The sequence below is a fragment of the Mixophyes fleayi genome, chromosome 6 (genome assembly GCF_038048845.1).
Source record: "Mixophyes fleayi isolate aMixFle1 chromosome 6, aMixFle1.hap1, whole genome shotgun sequence".
In the NCBI taxonomy this organism is placed as follows: Eukaryota; Metazoa; Chordata; class Amphibia; order Anura; family Limnodynastidae; genus Mixophyes; species Mixophyes fleayi.
The window spans coordinates 134,999,190-135,019,157 of NC_134407.1; the positions used below are offsets into that span (position 1 = coordinate 134,999,190).

General features: G+C 40.4%; 1 protein-coding gene across 2 annotated transcripts in view; it reads right to left on the bottom strand.

Moving 5' to 3' along the window:
* Positions 1 to 19,968, bottom strand: part of LOC142160400 (formin-H-like) — a 228,848-nt gene that overhangs the window by 49,678 nt on the left and 159,202 nt on the right. For both annotated transcript variants that reach the window (XM_075215301.1, XM_075215300.1), the window contains one exon: positions 74 to 203. In XM_075215301.1, coding sequence (XP_075071402.1) covers positions 74 to 203 — 130 coding nt within the window. The remainder of the gene's footprint in view (positions 1 to 73; positions 204 to 19,968) is intronic.

The window sequence follows — 19,968 nt, forward strand, 5'->3', positions numbered from 1 at the left end:
TTATATCAATGCACTTTATACTTGTACAGAGATTTTATGAATGTGATTGAATAATGCTTTTTTATCTGCTTACCACCAGGAACAGCTTCAAATTCTGTCAACTCCTGAGAAAATTTCGCCAAATCAGGCTCCTGTAATATGATCTGCTCCACAAGGGCATGCAAGAAGGTGAACCGTTTCTCCTTACTTACAAGCTGGGACATCTACCGGCAGAAAACAGAGGTAATTGACAGGCTGAGCAATCAATCCACAAGTAATGCAAGTATTAAAGAAGATTGTGTCCATCAGTTATTGCACAACATGACAGATAAAAACACTCTGCTAAGACAGATATATATCCCCTGTGCTTCTCCCTTTCACTCTGCATTTTAAAAGAGATGTGGATGTCTCTTAGAACTTAGAATTCACACATTAAAATAATACTGAAATATGTAGTTTAATGGAATGAACAGGACCATTGTTACTTGAATGTGCAGTGACAAGTCTCCTCTTGACCATTCACCTGATAACAGAAATGTAATGATCTGACACTGACTCTTGTGTGGATGGAAATTGGCCACAGCATTTATTATTTACATAAATACAGAAAAAGGCATTTAGCATCCTATCATCATCAGTCCCATAACTCTCTAACCTATAATATAATTAATAATGCTGTACATTGAGGGATCACAATACAAAAAACTTACAATGCTATGAAACAGAAGGTAAAGATGGATCTGTCCAAATGAGCTTACAATCTAAGAAGGGTACACTTGATACATAAAGTAGCAGAATAACAATTGTAGCTGGTGGTGCATGTGGACACTGTTAGGTAGCACCATTATGAACCACAAATATTATAGTAGCCATTGGTTTCTGGTACTTCTGGGGTGATATGGGTGGAATGAAGAAAGACCGAAGAAGGTGGAGACATGAAAGATGAACTAGTCACTGTAGAAATGAAAGAGTCAGCTTCAGGCAACCATGTCTGTCCTTCATTTAAATTCAAAAACTCTTTCTTCTTCTGATCCTGGTATTTTTCTTTAGTATCATGCTCACTGCTGAACACACAGCCCGGACACTTGTTACCCACACAGTAGTTGTGGCGACATCTACTGTTATCAAGGAGCCCGCAGAGATCACCAAAGATGGCAACAGCAATGACTGTTAAATTCTCAATTCCCCCCTAATTAGCGCAGCGTTAAACTTATTATCGTTATTGCGGTAAATTTAACCCGGCTTTTTTGCCCCCCCGGGCCGCTCTGTCAGACCGCTATTAGGGCCGGGGGTAGGCCGGTCGGCCGCCCCCCGGATGCAATATTCCACATTTGTACGCGCGCCCGCATCTGATGACATCAGATGCGGCCGCGTCAGCGCACAGGCGGTCGCATCACATGACAGGGGATCCCGTGTCATGTGATGCGGCCGTCTGTGTGCCCCCCGGCCATCCCTTTCCCAGCCCGCGCCTGAACCAAGGTGGGTCATTTACAAGCCAGATATATTTGAGTCTCTAAAACCGTATTTAATAGCCTATTTAAGCTATGCGCAACATTTTGTAGATTTTTAGTCTGGGACAATTTAACATTTCGAGGGTTTTTATGTTTTTTTTTACTTTTGGTTTTTGTATGTCTATTAATATGCTTATTGTAGGACTGTCTGAGTTCAAATCAAAAGGAAGAGACTGGAGAACTGTGAGAACATGTCTTTACTGTGTAGTATATACTGAGAACTGAAGATGACTGCCAGGTATTTCCTGTCAGCCAGCACTTCCTGAATAACAAGTGGATGGCAGTGATGTCACTTCCGCCAGCCACACATAGCCTACATCTACACCTACTTTTTCAATTGGGTGAAGATGAAGCAAAAAGTCCAAATTAGTAGTCATTGATTTCCCTAGACTACCACCTCAATGGTATGCCTTGCAATAGTCTCAAATTGAGTCCAGCAGTATATCCTGGTGTCAGAAACCAGTGCCTTTTATTTCCCCCCAACTGCAGTACACATGACCGCTTTCATTGGCAATAGCAACATTGTTTGTCAACTTCATGCCACAATCCACTGGGACATGGCTACTTCTGTACCAGCTTGTTTTCTGCTTGCCAATAGGTTGCTAGGCTTGCCAGATCTATTTCTAGAAGATTGAAAGAGTTTGTGAATGAAAGAGTTCTTCCTATGTATGGGAAGTTGAAGTAGGCAAGGCAGCAAAATGAAATGTATAAAAAATGTCAGAGCCGATATAACTAACTGTAATACCATAATTGCAACTTGTGTATATATGAATCCACTACACACGCATTTAGCAGTATTTCAGTCCCATTGTACAATACATAAATAATATTAAAGAAATAAATAATCTAAAATTATTAAATTATTATTCATATTATATCTGGAACAGAATGACCCTTTATTTGCTCTCCCTTTATATTTATTTAACAACATTTATACGTTATCTTAAGCATTGCTGTTATTGTCCATAGACCAAAGACACTTGTTAAAATACTGGATATTGATTGGTATAATCAATACCCATTCTAGCTAAGCACACAATTTGCTTAGCAAGAAGGCTGTGCAATGTACTTATGCTTTTTGAATGCATATTTGTTTTGATTTTTAAAATACATAGACTTTTTTATTTCAGTTGAAACCACACCCACCAAATATTTAGTTTGCCAAATCCCTAAAACAAGATGTGCCACACATTGTACACCAGATAGCTCTTCTCCAACAACATTTTCTCTTTCCAGATAAAAAAAAAAGTTTAATACAATGTTTCATCTTGCAAAATTAAGTCCTGTTTTAACATTTCTATTTGTAATGCCTGATGTGGAATAGCAAGTGAGTGTCATGCACTTTATGACATGGAAACAAGTGTGAATCCTTGAGGGGCATGTTGTGAGTGTTCAAAGGAACTGGAGTGTATAAAAAGTGAGAGTCTGTGTCCTGACTTTTGGACTTCAGTTCTTGGTATACAAGTTGAGCCGTAAGCCATAAGTTACAATTCACAGCTTCGGATGAAAGCAACAAGTTCAGGTCTGTTGCCCTTGTTCTGATTCTGGTGGGGAATTCCCTGAATTTGAATCACTGACTTGCTTAGTTAGGACATTGTCCCGACTACAAGAATAGTTGGGTGGTGTATTTCACTTCACACTGCTCTGCTTGTGAAGGGGGAACTGTGTGCACCAAACTGTAGTGCACTCAGCATTGCCTGTGTATTTGAAGGCGATGACAGAGTTGGAGAGCAGCGTAGCACTGAAATGGTTGCCAAGACCCTTGCCCCTACGATGATGTTGGGTGGAAACTCCCAAACTTATATGACACAGTCTATACCTGATTTGAGTGATTTTTAATGTCCCAGAACTGGACAAGTCCTGATTTTTCTTGGCTGCTTGGGAAAGAGGCGAAATGTGAAATAATGTCTGAAACTTTATTCTATCTGTTTATAAAGAAAATAAAAAGTGAAGGACATGGTTTCCTGTTGGCTTAAGCTGTGTTGCAAAGATAATTTATGCTTAATTACCTTTAAAAAAAAATGCAGATTTTCAGCTCCAAAATGTGTTTGATGTGCACAGTTGTTATCTTTTTATATTGCTGTTAGATAAGGATGTGAGGGGTGGCAATTTTATATCACTCCATGCTTCAAAGGAAGCAACTCGCTAAAAGTATTGTTTCTGTAATATTTTATTTATATCAGCACTTGTGAAGGGTTTAATTAATTCAATTTATCTGTTTAAAGCAGCACTTTACAAGCACACACAAATATAACTACTGGTGATTTTTTTAAAAACAATAGCAAATGATTTCCATGTCAAAAAATGTTTTATTTTCTTTATTTCCTTTCTATAATTACAGATAGAATTAGCTTTGTCATAGGCACAGACATCTACTCTAATTCACTTCAATAGAAGGCTTGAGGTTATAGTTTCATGTTTATTGAATATTAGTTGTAAACACATCCTATACAGAATAGGGCATACCCCATCTTTAGTATCACTGTATTGAGCAGCCCCAGCATCAAAAACAGTCTAGAAATCATAGCGTAGCCAGATATTCCTGGATATGAAAATTTCAACTCTTAATCAGTTAGAAAATTCAGGAAAAATAATTGAACAAGTCAAACAAGATCAACTGTATTTATTGTGCATTGCAAATCTCAAAAGTAAACACAGCTGTTTTTTTTTAAAAAAAGAAAAAGATTAAAAAACTCATTTCAATGAAGAAATTCGAAGCCGCAGTTCGAATCGAAGGTCTATTTTCTATTGTACTATAAACTATTGAATTGATAGGCTAAATATTGGATAAGTGCACTCCACTGTGATTAGGTGACGAGTTCACTTTAATTCAATGTAAATAAATAGCGTACAAAACATGCATATACAGCTGCTGACATCATACCTCCCTGACACTACATACTGTGAATATATCTTTTATACCCTGTGTTTTAATGATTCTTAGATCCTTGCAGAGTGCTGGATCTCCACTGGGAAGGATGGTGGCAAAAATTGATTTGGTCGACATTTCTTTTAGTGATGAATGAGGTATTAGAATGGATATCAAAAAGACTCTGGCTGTGCTCGACAATGGGCTCTTACAGCTATAAATCACTCATTGACTCATAAATATGAAGATCTTTAAAATGCAGTAACTGGGCATCTATGGAAATAGAATACAATGTAATTCCTGGTATTTATGTGTTCTGTGAATAGATTTCTTTCAGGCATTCATGGATCCATAAGCTTTACCATGGCCTGCATTCACTATTTCGCTATTTATTTTACCAGGGATCCTATCTTTGGACACCGAGCGGATCCCATAAGCAAGGGAAAATAAATAAAAGGTGACATTGTTTATAACTGATATTTTAAAATCATTAACCAATTATCATGCTCCACAACATTTAAAAAAGGTAAAATCAGGACAAAATAAGCTACACATTGCCACCCAAATTCCACCCTGATCTAATCACATGTCCTGGAAAGCCACATCCAGTTTTTGAAAGCAACCACCTCGTTTAGTGTCCAAGAATCAAGACAATTCCACCAAAATTGTTATTAGTGGAAGCTTGAAATATGTCTGTAATTGTATTTTCAGGAGTACTGTATAACATTATTTTAATTCTAAAAGGAGCCCTTATAACTGAATATACTGATGGGCCTCCCCTACCAAATCTGCATTGGATTTTACAGTTAAACCTAAAAAGACAAACTCAATTACATATAATTACCCATAAAGCTGTACAAATATCCTTACATGGAAAAATAACAAGTTTTAAGTTCTTTTTTTTTATTGGTAATGTATTTGTTTTTCAGACTGATAAACTGCACAGTTTTACTTATTTTCTTGTATACGTTACTTACTATTAGACTGTGTAATAATCAGTATCTATTATTACTTTATACATATGGACACCTATATAGCACAACTTATGTTGTTCTGTATACTTGATTTGAATCTGATTATCTTTTCTTAACTGTATATGTGAACAATTGCAAATATACTATTGATGGATAGGTAGGTGTAGGCAACTTGTGGCTCTCCATCTGTTTTACATTACTACAACAGCTGGAGAGTAACATGTTACCCAATCCTGGTGTCATTAGCACAATAAATATAACAAATGGTGGGGGACTGGCCAGGCAGCCATACTAGCAAGACACATCTCTGCACAGCTCTGAGCTCACTAATCTATGTGAATGGAGGGGTCTCCCCTGCCCCGCAACAGAACCCTGCACAATATAGTCCTTCAAGACTCCCCACAGCAGATTCCTATGAATATTAATTAATTCCCAACTGATAACTCCATCAAACTACAAGGTAGCCTAATTTCAACCTCTGAGCCCAGTGCTGTTGCTGGTTCATGCAGGCCCTCAACAAAAATTTTGTGTGGAATTGGTTTTCATACCACACTGAGGTTAACCATGGTCTGAAAGACCTGTTGCTTCCGCTCTTCACAATTTCTGAAGCCCATCATCATTTCGGAACTGGAAACTGTGTACGATCCTAGGAATGCTGTGCCTGTTCAGTAATGGGACTTCTGTGAGCAATAACTATATGTAAATGGCAGCATTGCACATTAAATAGCCCAATTGGCAATTTACTAACAACACTGGAGCCAAACCACTAATATTTGCCAAGTTACAAACATTTCTCCACTGTTGCAGCAGTGGACTGAGAACCCCAGTATTCACCCAAACCCCAGATAATCCTATCCCATGTTTTTACAGAGACACTGGTGAATACCTGTGGCTTCCACTCCTTTTAGTATCACACTCTAAATCACCCTCACAATGGGCCCTTATTAGGTCCTTCATCCTCAGCATCTCCTGAAAATCCACTTCATTTTTCCATGACTATTCTCATATCACTTGCATGCCTACCCTGCCACTCTTACATATTAACAATTTCAATATCAGCTGCCCACAGATCCAGTAATTTTGAGCAGTGTGATAACATACTAACCATGGTTCACCAGCACTAAGGGCTACCACATTACACATTCTGAGACTACAGTGTCCCACCCACAATCTAACTATTTGCTACATAAGCTCTGTGACCTTGAGTGACTATCTGCTATGGACTGTATTTTAACTATTGCAATATTTACATACTTTCTTTATCAATGCATCTAGTAAGTCAGACCAAACAGCTGAAGTCACCTAACCGCCTAACATCTCTCTGCAACTAATTTTCACATAATAGCCATTTCATAGTAACTCGCATAACTCCCTTAGAGGAAGTGAGTAATCAGAAAAATGCCTGACTAAAAAAAGCTATGATTGAGCTGGGTGCCCACGTGCAGCTAGAGAGGTTAATTCTAAATTTCTATAGAACCTTTCTATGCCAGGCAGTAAATCAGAAATCTGGCTTACATTTTATGTGACCAATATTTCTCAGCCATGTCTCAGAGAAATCACATAAGAAAAAATTCAGGAGTGGGCTCTCAACCTACTTGATTCTCCTTGCCGTGCCCACACTCTGATGCTGAAGATTCAATTCCCGTTAATAGATATAAAAGGATAACATATCTCATGAAAGAGGAAAAAGAAATATTTCAAACTTGGTAAACTGGCCCAAAAAGAACAATCTTTGTATAAAGAATGTTCTCAAAATTATAGTGTCTGCAGATTTCTTTGCATACATTGAAGGACTACTTAAACAGCTCTTGCCTGATATCTCCACAAAAAGGATGTAACTAGATCAGGCTCACTGTGCCTAACATCTACAGTGGATCAGCCACTCAGAAAGACGTCCTCATTAATGTTACTCATCTTTGGGGATTCAGCCTTCAGCGACCTAAAAAAAGTGTCTAAAATGTAATATTAGGAAAACATAGTATCCACTATTGTTGACAGTTTCCCTTTCGACTAGTGCTCATCCACAAATCGTGCAATCATGTCGTAAGAAATCGTACCCAATCATGTTGCTATGCAAGTAAAAATGGATACCCTTCCTACACCTCCATGCCAGCTAAGATAATGTATTAATTAATCTCTTCTGCTTAAGCTGAAAATTCTATCAGAAATCAAAAGTTCAATGATAGAATTCTTCACCCTCAAAAGTTACCAGACTTATCTCAATCTACCATAAAACCACAATTAGATGGGTCCTAATGAATATGGCATCTGTTGCAAGAAGAAAATGAAGATATTTACATTGTAAACTTAGAAACCCAGGTCCACAAATGTAACTCTCAAGCACAAACAGTTTCCTAGACACACTATTTACAGCAAACTGCTTGCTCTCAAGGGCCAACTTAGCCTAGTTATTTCAATAAATGCAGTCAAAACATTTCTCTAGTTCTAAACTTATAGGATCAAGGAGCTCCTTGCTCACTAATAAGATTAGAAACAGTATACATATGCAGTTTCCTTTATCCAATATTGCACAAACAGTGTGAAAACAATCATTACAGTAGCTCCCAGCACTGTCTATTTTATTAACTCCTTTATTACACAGGATTACCCAGCATATTATTTTTAGTAATGCTAAACATTATCCAGCACTGCCAATACAATTATTTTCTGTAGTGTGAAGCATTAATCAGCAGTGTCAAAAACGTTATTCTGTATCTGAACAACAGATCACTAAGGATCCCTGGTCGTTTCTTCTCTCTTGTCCTATCCCTGATGAGACCGCCCCTTCCAACAAGCTGATATCCCACATACTAGCTGCTGCCAAATCCCTAATAGCTAAACACTGGAAAGATCCTAACCCTCCCTCTATGCAGTCCTTACGGAACTACATCTGGCATATCGCAAGCATGGAGAGTATTACATGCTACCTTCACGATAAATCTTACAACTTTGACAAGGTTTGGGCCCCGTGGTATCTCCAGCAAATCCGTAGCTGTTTACCCCCTTTGGCTCTCTCGTCCTCTAATGGTATATAAACTCTGGGCCGTCTCCGGATCCTCCAGGTTGGTCGTCGTGCGCCATGGGTAAGAGATCCATATATCTTGCCATCTACTTTTTATTTTCTTATTTATTTTATAGGTCGTTATTCTGTAAATATGTTGCTTACAACCTCCTTTGTAATAGGTATGGTGATATACGTGCCTGTCCTTCCCAACCCTCCCCCCCGTTCCCCCTCCTTAACCCGTTTTGTTTCCTGTCTCTTTCCTACCCCTTCCTTCGACTATAAAAATTTTAAATAAGAGGAGACATTTTGTTGTCTTAAAACAGTTGGTTTTTACTTGTTGTTTGCTCTTTTCTATGCTGTTTCCTCTTGTAACAAATAAAGAGTTTAAAAAAAACCAAAAAACGTTATTCTTAATAGTGACCAATAGTAATTAGAATGTTATTCTCACTAGTGCCCAGCAATACACAGCAATGCCCTTACATACTTCTAGACGACTTCAACATTCTGATAATTCGACTGTCTCTACTACTATTTAACTTCTTTCACTTATCCATACCATAGTTTTCCATAAATCTTTACTCCTTTGGTCTCTCCCAGTGGACCTCATCTTCCACCCACTGTGATGGCCACTCACTTGACCTTGTCTTTTCCTGCTACTTTTCCATTTCTAGATTACCCAACTTAGGGCTAGATTTTCTAACCTGTGGGTTTGAAAAGTGGAGATGTTGCCTATAACAACCAATCAGATTCTAGCTGTCATTTATTTAGTGCATTCTACAAAATGACAGCTAGAATCTGATTGGTTGCCGTAGGCAACATCTCCACTTTTTCAAACCTGCAGTTTAGTAAATATACCCCTTAGCCTTTCCGCTCAGCCTCACCTTTCCTCATGCCCTCCCTCCTGCACCCGAATCCACATGTACACATAAGTACTCTTGTCTCAATCCACTTCTCATTCTCAATAAAACTACTTTCTCGTATGAATGCATTGTCCTGCCCTAATCAGGCTGTCTCTTTCTACAACAAAACACTCACTTCAATCCTAGACGATGCAGCTCTATCTACCACATAAAATGTCCGATCATCCAAACCCCAACCATGGCATACCAAACAGAACCGCTTCCTGCAAAGTGCTTCCACACTGCAGAGCGCCACTGGAAAATATATTGTTCCTATGCAGATTTCCTCCACTATAAATTCACCCTTTCATCTTTGAGCACTGCCCTTTCAATTGACAAACAAACATACTTTGACCCATGTTGCCTCTTTGCCACTTTCAACTCACTTCTCTGCCTATCTGCACCTTCTTCCCCATCCCTCCCTCACAGCCCATGATTTTGCCACCTACTTCAAAGACAATATTAACACCATTCAACAATCCACCCCTTCTACCCACCTTTACCTGCACTCCCCAATCCACCCTCGACTCTCCAGTAACTAAAAAATCACTGCATTCATCTCATCATCTCAATCTACAACCTGTCCCTTCAACACTATTCCCTCACAATTTATCGGCTTCCTCTCCCGCACTGCATGCCAACCTCAAGCTCACCTCTTCAACCTATCTCTCTACACTGGTACATTTCCATCCTACCAAAACAATTCTCCTTTTCTCTCATCATCTCCCGTCTTGACTACTGCAACCTCCTGTCTTATAGCATTCCTGAAACACACATGTGACCCAACTTTAATCCATCTTAAATGCTGCTTCATTGGGAATGGCCAAGCATGCCAAATGTTTTTGGTAAAGTGTAAAATCAGAAAATCTTGATATTATCAGTGAATGGCTATCAGTAGGTTTAGAAAGCCAAATGAAAAAGGCTGAGTTTGAAGCAGAGACCCATGACAAATACATTGCTTCTTTCCTCTCATTCCAGGCAGCAGATGGACATTGGCTTTTCTTTATATCAAGTGACGAAATTATAATATTATATTATAATTTCATGTGCATCGCTTTACATCTACAAATATGTGTGCACTCTGTCTTGTGTGTGTTTGGGTCTGCATGCTAGGGACTTCTATTAAACATATCACTTTATGTCACCTCCAAAATGATGTGCGATTCTGGTTATTTTGGGTGGCTTAAAAGCTTTGCAGCGACAAGATCAAACAAGCTTTCATATATTCTATTTATCCTGCAAAGGAAATCCTTATTTTTGAAGATCTTGGATATGCGAAGACCCATTTATGATATATAAGACAGGTCTAGCATCGACCTGTGTAAGATGTGCTCACATTTTGGATCATAAAACCTTGCAAGGTTCCATATAAAAAAAATACTTTTACAGTGTCACAACAGTACATGCATGAGGGACTCCTGTATTGTGACTCCAGTTTGTAAATGACTCTTATTGTGTCCGGGAGAAAAGCTATTAATATAAAAAATACAATTACCCTGTGCGAGGTATCTTATTCTTTTGACAGAATAGTAAAAATATAGACCTTTGTGTAAAATTGTATATATTTAGAATATGTAACTATACCAGTGATTGAAGTGGCAGTGTACACGGTGGTATGCCATACCGCCATGTCTCCTACTGCCTTTATTGTAAAACTATCAAACTTCATTCACTTACATTCCCATTACATTTTTCATGCTGTCACTTCTAAATTTAAATACCACTACTTCTAAATTTCCACTTCAACCACTTAACTATACACTTCTAAAAGCTGTGATAAGCTTAAAAATATGCTCCCTATTTCTAAGTTTAAACTTAATACAGCAGCACTAAGGACAAAATAACATGTATTTGATCATCAACATCTCTATATTCTTGATATACCTCTTTCTCTTCCTTTTTGTTGCACTGGTGGTAGGTTTCTTTTATTATAATTCAACTTTAGTAAGAAAGTTCATCTACTTTAGTAATAAAAGCGGAAACATAAAAGGAATCCCAAATAAAGTGAATTGCTAATTGCAATGTTTATTTTTGTGGTGTCTGCAATAGAAAACATCTATTATCTTTCTTGGAAAGACTTACAGCAGGGTAAAGCTGATGGCTGTTTTAAAAAGGCAATGAAACCAAATTAACATGAAGTTTTCCTTGACTCTATGCACAGTAAGGCAGAGATCAGTTTTGGTCTCTGAGCTACTTCTACCCCAATGTAACAAAACCATTCCCCATGAGTCCCTGTCTCTTTTTCAACAGACTATGGGCTAGATTTACTAAACTGCGGGTGGAGATGTTGCCTATAGCAACCAATCAGATTCTAGCTTTCATTTATTTTGTGCATTCTACAATATGACAGCTAGTATTCAAATGGCTGCTATAGGCAACATCTCCACTTTTTCAAACCCGCAGTTTAGCAAATATACCCCTATGCAACTTTAACAAGAAAAAGTAACTTTCCTGCAGAATTCAACATTAAGAGGTATGGTGTTGCCCATAGCAACCAATGTAGCACGTGTAGCCCATACTTACCTACTTTCTTTAGCTCCCTTCCGGGAGCCAGCCAGTGGAGGGGGGCGTGAAGGGGCGGGGTGGCCGAAATCGCGTCATTTCGGCCCCGCCCCCTGTGACGTCATGACGCAAATTGCGTCATTTGACAGCGGGGGCGGGGCCAAACGCCGCGATTCACCGGGAATCGCGGCGTTTGGGATCTAATTCTGCCCACTTCACTAGGAAGTGGGGCACTTCCTAGTGAAGTGGGCAGAATTCGGGAGATTGCCACACTCGCCCGGGAGTCCGGGAGACTCTCACAAAATGCGGGAGTCTCCCGGACATTCCGGGAGAGTTGGCAAGTATGGTGTAGCCCCCTGTCCATCTGTGGGGTGGTGTAGGCGCATAATCCTTACCTACTTCTGAAGTAGAAATACACACAGATCTACCTGCACATGCCAGCTTATTAATTTCTAAATTAATTTGGAAAGATAGATGCAGTGCTGTTATAGGCATAGTAGAGTGGTACAATTATAATTGAGAAAAATGAATGGGTGCCAAACAATCTCTCACGTTACATAAAGAATCACTTTTACTACATCTTTTCTCTAATGCACATTTATTGGTTGCATAAATCATAGATGTAACAAATCTGTAAAACTGATTCTTGTACTTCTGGTGTGCATGATAAGTCTGACTCATTCCAGTCAAGTAATAGCGATGATAGCATCTTCATGATCGCTAAGGATAAGGGGGATGGAATGAGATCAACAGAGAAAAAGTTTTAGTAGCTGCAAGGAATGCTCTTGAGACAACTGATGCAATCATTCAGAAAAGAAAGCATAACAAGAATGTAGTTTAAATACTAGTGCTTTCAAATCAATGCAAAAGATGTCTGTTCAGTGTCACATGTCAAGAAGTGAGTCACCTTGTGTATGTGCCATTCACAGATTGAATTCAAAAGTATCAATGGAATAGATTGCCTGACTTAGTTGTTTTTATGCTTTTTTTGCACTAATAGCAGTGGTGTGCTTTATGATGGAGGGCTCCCCGTCCATCATGCACAACTGCTATTCAATGGGGGCCTCTATGATCATGCTGGCAGGCTTCCATTGCCGATAATGGCATGTCCGCAATGAAAGTCATGTGTGTGGCATGTGACTGCCATCCTATTTTCCTTCATAGTTAATACTACCCCCCTCACCCTTCCTAATATATTATGTACCCCTCTCCTTCCTCCACCATATATGATGCTATGGATGTGTCTGTTGGGGCAGGGGCTGGTGCAGCCCTGCTTTCCCTTCAGTTACTGGCTGTGCTGGCCATTGTCCCTGAGTATGGCGCGGCTGCTGACTCCATTGTCCCCCCGGCTGCCTTGTGGCTTGGTGAGAGGGGGGTTCATGGGGTATGGCGCTTCCCCCTCGTCCATTCAGACGCCATCAGTGTCCCCCATTGTGGTCCCTCCTGGACCTGTAGTGTCCCCTCATGCACTGTTGGCACCTTTGGGCCCTACTGGAGTTTTGTAAATCCGAGGTTGGCCAGGTGTCTCTGGCCGCCTCTGTCCCGTGGGCTTGGGGGCCACTTGTCCACTGGGGGGCCAGCGTCACAAGGTTCTGTGGCCTGTGCTTAGACTTGCTACCTGGGGCTACCGTTATGCCTCTGGCAGGGCCCTTTTCTCAGTCTTTTCCGTGGTCACCCTCTTTTCCTGCTCCACCTTTCTTGCGGATGCCTTTTCCGCAGTTTTTCCCTCCTGCGCCCTCCTGTGTTTCCACTCCTGCATTGGTGTCTGGTGGTTTTCCATCTTATTCCTATCCATGGCTCCTATATGGGAAGTGTGGGCAGTACTGTGGCTTAGTGGTTAGCTCTTCTGCCTCACAGCACTGGGGTCACGAGTTTGATTCCCGACCATGGCCTTATCTGTGTGGAGTTTGTATGTTTTTCCCGTATTTGCATGGGTTTCCTCTGGGTGCTCCGGTTTCCACCCACACTCCAAAAACATACTGATAGGTTAATTGAAAAAAAAACAAAAAAAAACAAAAGATGACTAAGTCCCAGGCGCAACAAATGTAGCAATCTGAGGGGAAGCTTGTAGCAAACAATAGGAAACACCAAACCCTATACAATGTATATACAAACAGACAGTAGGATTGCAGACAAGCGCCAATCAAGAGATGTAAAAGACAAACAAATGCAGGAATGAAAAACATTCAGTGATAAATCAATGATGGTCAAAAAGTCCAAAAGTCCTACATTCCAATAGGGAAAAGATGAATCTTCTGAAAAAGTCCCAATAACTTCATAATTCCTCATCGGTCACTCACAAAAAAGAAAACCAAAACATAGTGCAATCTGCAGATATATCAAGATACCAGAGGAAAAACCCCTATAATATCCGTGCACTTGTAAATAGACAGGAACACCTTGTGTAATAAAGGGTTAAACTTAACCCCTAAGGGGTGCACACTCACCAAATGGCATAATTAATCAAGCCCGTAACAAAGATGTTGCTCCTTATAACAGTCAATCTTCTAACATAGAATTCCACTCGATCATTAAGGAATCCAAAAGAGAAGAAGACGCTCCTTAGTGTAAAAACGTATATAAAAATTTATTCACAAACAACAATAAAAACAAACACACAGCATCAGACGGAACCTGGAGATAGGGAATAGATGGACTCTTACCGTCCTCAGAAAGGCAAGAGACGTGTCTAAGGTAGAGAGAAATAGCGAGCAGTGTCCCTGGCAAATCTCACTATTAACTTCCGTTCTGCCAGGACTAACACACCAAGCTCCGGTAAAGGAACAGATACCCGCTCTAGGCTTCTAGCGTCTGACGTCACGCTTCTCCCGTCACCCAACGCGTTTCGGCTCGTCTAGAGCCTTTCTCAAGGCATATACATGGGATAGGAGTCCATATCGCTTAAATAGTCACCGGATGTTAACACATAAATTCAGAAAAAAAAAAAAATTACAGCCAAAGCAAATATAATCCACATTAAAATAAGGTAACAAGTATCATATTTGCCGGCGTATAAGACGACTGGGCGTATAAGACGACCCCCAACATTTCCACTCAAAATATAGAGTATGTTATATACTCGTCGTTTAAGACTACCCCCTCTTCCGCACACCTTCCACACACCAAATAAAACGTAAAAGAACATCAGATTTGATTTAAACATGTTAATTTATATTCGAATGCCTATGACATGCAGGAAAACTGTCACAAGGCTGTATGTTATCAAACATGTACAGTAAACATAAAACAGTGCAAGTTTATTAAACGTAATTCACTAGTCAATGATAGAAGGAAGATAACAAATAGAGGGAGAGAGAAAGTGCACACTTACCCCTTGGCATAATCTTTAATGCTTTTCATTTGATTTCCAGTCTCGAACCATCTTTTCTGTTACTCCATATTGTCTTGCAGCAGCACAATTATTATGTTCCATGGCAAAGTTTACAACTTTAAGTTTAAAACTTGCATCATATTTCTTTCTTTTTGCTGGTGCCATGATAGGGTTGATAGGGGTTTGACTGCTGGACATTTTCTATGCTGTATTGTACTGTACAATGGTGCAGTACTGTGGTTGGCTGTTGGCTGTATACAAAGCCTGATTGGATTGGTCCCTGCTCCCTGTCTGCCCTCCCTGTCAGCAGAACGGGCCGGTCACGCCGAAAAGGCTGGCACCCCTGTATCACTGCTGATGCTCGCCGCAGCCACGCTGATGACCCGCCGCGGCTGCCCTGGATACCGCGCGATACTGGACCCGGTGTATAAGACCACCCCCCCACTTAGAGGCATGTTTTTCAGGGAAAAAAAGTAGTCTTATACGCCAGCAAATAGGGTACCTAAAAATACACAGATGCATTTATACAATAAAAACAAATAATAAAAGTAAGAGGTAAACAAAAATATATGTATATCCACCAGAGGTCTCCCATCCACAGCACAGCCTGAGATACTCCTGCTTAGCTTCCTAAATAGTATACATACACATCATGTTATACTAATCAGCATGTCAAAATTATTCATCAGTCAAAAACCATTTGAGTTCAAAATCTTAGCAAGCATTTAGCAGGCAAGGGTGTCCCAGTGGATTGGAGTCGAGGTTGGGTCTCAGGTAGCATATTTTGTTAGAATATGAGGACATGCACTGAAACTGGGGGAAGTAGGTTCAGAGGAAATTTGAGGAAATATTACTTCACAGAATGGGTAGTGGATTAGTGGAATTGCTTCCCATCAGAGGTGGTAGAGGTTAATACAGTAGAGAAATTTAAACATGCTTGGGATGGACTAAACCAAATAGGGTTTGAGGTTACCATAGGTTAAAAAATATGCAGACTAGATTGGCCTAGTGGTTCCTATATGCCATAAATTCTCTGCTTCTATGTTTCTAAATTTGCATGCTATAGTTCATTTGTTTGTGTGGGTAGGGATCCGGTGCAACTTTTTGTGGTGGGTGCAGTGGTGTGGGTTGGGTAGGTCTTAAGTGTGATGTATGCTGTAACAGGTGGGAGAGAGGTAGGAGGGTAATTAGAATAATTTGCTTTTCATAAGTGTTCCTCCAGTGTACTCTATGGTAGATGAGAGCTGTTTTCTGGTTTATTCCTCTGTGTGTAGCAGCTGTTGATCCTGTTTAGCACTTTCTGTAGTACCTGTGGAAGAGAGGATGGGTGGGGTGGGATGGGTGCAAGTATGGAATGGGAACAAGGGTGAAGCTGAATCACGTAGCAGCAATATACCCAATATACCATCTTAGTGCTACTATTGTTTGATCTGTCTAAAAATTGTGTCATCACTAAAGCTTTGAAGGGGTGGCCTTGCACTTCCCATGTCCAGTCGGAATCCATGCTGGGGGCTGTTAAAGTGATTACTACTGATGATTTTGAGAGTATGTTGTTTAGCACAGTCTATGTTATGTTTTTTGGCTCTTTTCGGGTTAGCAAGTTTATTGCCTCCTCCAAGTTGACCCTGTACTTCGGAATGCTTGCCAAACTCATGGTTATTTCTGACTCCTCTGTCACATGCAAGGTCCAGCAGTCTAAAATGGACCCACTGGGCAAGGATCGCATGGTTACACTATCCCTTCAAGGGAATGTTTGGATCTGCTCTGTTGCTAATTTAGGGGAGTTTGCCTGGTTCTGCTAAAGGGTGGGGGTTCATGAGTGGTTCACCAGGAACTTTCTCCCTTATCTAAGAACCAGTTCTTTGTTACTCTCAAACGAACTTTGGAGCTGCTAAGGTTGGATAATCAGTATTTTGGCACGCATTCTTATCGGATTACAATGGCAACATCTGCGGCCGTTGCTGGAGTTTCTAATCATAGCATTCAATAGTTTGGGAAATGGAAATTTGATGCAAATAAATTGTTTCTGCAGCCTTCTCTTCTGTCCTCATTTCCCTATTTTCCCTTCTTTCTCCCTTCTCTTTCTGGCTTTTGGTGACACAGAGCTTCGGTTGTAAGGACACAAAGGGATTTTTCCTGATTCTTCTCCAGATATGGGAGCCTGATTGGCTATTGGCTCCTGAGGTTTTTTTGGCTTTATCTTCGTCTGTGTCGTTCTTCTCTCTCTGTCTGGTTTTCTGTTTCTCTGCAATCTATTTTTCCAATACCTTCTTGCTCTCCTCTTTGGCCGCTTGGGTCAATTGTTCCTGTAGTGTTCCTTGTCCTCTTTTTGCTGTTGACTGGTGTCTGTTATACTTATTGGGTGTTTACCGAGGGCCACTGTAAATCTGGTTGATTAGACAGTCCGCAGTTACGTCAACAATGATCAGTGGTGTAGGGGTAGATAGAATGTAATCTCGTGGAAACCATGTACCATCTGGTATAAATTTTATAAGTATTTTCTCGAATAGCTATGCTAAAGGAAGATCCTGCAATCCATTGCCGATTGAGCGACCACCAGTCTTTGTCCAGCTCTACCCTGAGATCCTGCTCCCATGCCCATTCAAATGGTTCTGTGGGAGGGGATGAGGAGGACAGAAGAAAACTGTACAGAATCTAGATATAGCCCTTCTTCCCAGGATATAATTACAATGACGTTCAAACTGTGTTGGGGGGGGTTATTATATGATCATCATCATCATTTATTTATATAGCGCCAACATATTCCGTAGTACTTTACAATTGGGGACAAACATTGTAGACTAATAAACAAACTGGGTAAAATAGACAAAAAGGTGAGAAGGCCCTGCTCGCAAGCTTACAATCTATTGGACAATGGGAGTTTGACACATGAGGTTAAGTCTACATTTGCAGTCGGCCCAGCCAGACTGCAAAGGTAAAAGTGACTCATAAGCTAAATGATCCTGTCACACAACAATGTTGGTCTAGGGGTAGTTGTATAACGGGTTGTAATAGGGTAATGTAGTGAGGCTAAGAGGGTGGTTGAGGAATATTATAAGCTTGTCTGAAGAGGTGGGTTTTCAGAGAACTCTTGAAAGCTTTAGACCATAGGAGAGTCTTATTGTGCAAGGGAGAGAATTCCATAGAGTGGGTGCAGCCCGAAAAAAGTCCTGTAACTGGGAATGGGAGAATGTAATGAGGGTGGATGAGAGACGCAGATCTTGTGCAGAACGCAGTTGCCGAGTTGGGAGATATTTTGAGACAAGAGAAGAGATGTATGTTGGTGCAGCTTTGTTGATGGCCTTGTAGGTTAGTAAAAGTATTTTATATTGGATTCTGTAGAAAACAGGCAACCAGTGTAGAGACATACAGAGTGATTCAACAGAAGAATAATGATTTGCAAGGAAAATCAATCTTGCCGCAGCATGCAAAATAGATTGTAGGGGTTTGAGTCTGTTGTGGGGAAGACCAGTAAGGAGGGAATTACAATAGTCAATGCGGGAAATGATAAGTGCATGAATTAAGGTTTTTGCAGTATCTTGTGTGAGATATGTGCAAATTCTGGAAATGTTTTTTAGATGTATGTAACATGATTTAGATACAGAGTCAATCTGGGGAACAAAGGATAGGTGTGAGTTAAGGATTACACCTAGGCAGCGAGCTTGTGGGGTGGGATTTATGGTCATGTTATCAACAGAGATAGAAATGTCAGGTATGCTCTTGTTGGTGGGTGGGAATATTATTAACTCTATTTTAGAAAGATTAAGTTTGAGTTGGCGAGAGGACATCCAAGATGAAATGGCAGAAAGACAGTCAGTTACACGGGACAAAACAGATGTCGAGAGATCAGGAGAGGATAGATAAATTTGGGTATCATCCACATAGAGATGATACTGAAATCCAAAGGAACTTATTAGATTTCCAAGAGAGGAGGTATAGATAGAGAACAGCAGAGGACCTAACACTGAGTCTTGTGGTACTCCAACTGATAATGGAAGCGCAGCAGAGGTGGCCCCAGAGAAATTAGCAGTGAACGAGTGATTAGAAAGGTAGGATGAGAACCAGGACAGAACAGTGTCTTGAAGTCCTAGGGATTACAGCGTTTGTATGAGAAGAGAGTGGTCAACGGTGTCAAATGCAGCCGAGAGATCCAGGAAAATTAATAGAGAGTAATGGTGTCTAGTTTTAGCAGTGATTAGATCATTGACAACCTTAGTCAACGTAGTCTCTGTGGAGTGTTGAGAACGAAAGCCAGACTGAAGAGAATCCAACAGGTTGTTTGCGGAGAGGAAGTGTGTGAGGCGTGGTTAGGCAAGTCTCTCTAGAAGCTTGGAGGGGCACGGCAGCTGAGAGATGGACGGCAATTTGAGAGAGATTTTGGGTCGGAATTTATTTTTTTAGAATAGGAGTAATCACTGCATGCCTGTAAAGTGATGGAAAGATGCCAGTAGAGAGCAAGAGTTTACAGATTTTAATTAGAGGTTAAATGAGCACAGGAGACAGGGATCTACTAATTTGCGAGGGAATAGAGGACAGGAGGTAGAGTAGGAGGATAAGAAGAGAGTAGAAATTTCCTCTTCATTTGTGGGGTCAGAGGTTGGTGGGAAGGAATTGAGCTGATTGCTTGTCGAGGGTGAGGATACCAATTCTAGTCTGATCTTATCTTATCAATCTTGTCCTTGAAATAGGAAGCAAGGTCCTGGGCACTGATAATAGACAGAGGGTTTGGGGTTGGAGTTTATATGATTGTGTCTGGGCTTGTGTGAATCTTTTCAGTGATATAGTAGAAGTGGAGGTTGCTGGGAAGATCATGTCTCTCACACAGATCCGCAAAGGATCACGGTGCATACTCATCCATCAGGTGGAGAAACCGGTCCAGTCCCACCCTCTGCCATGGGT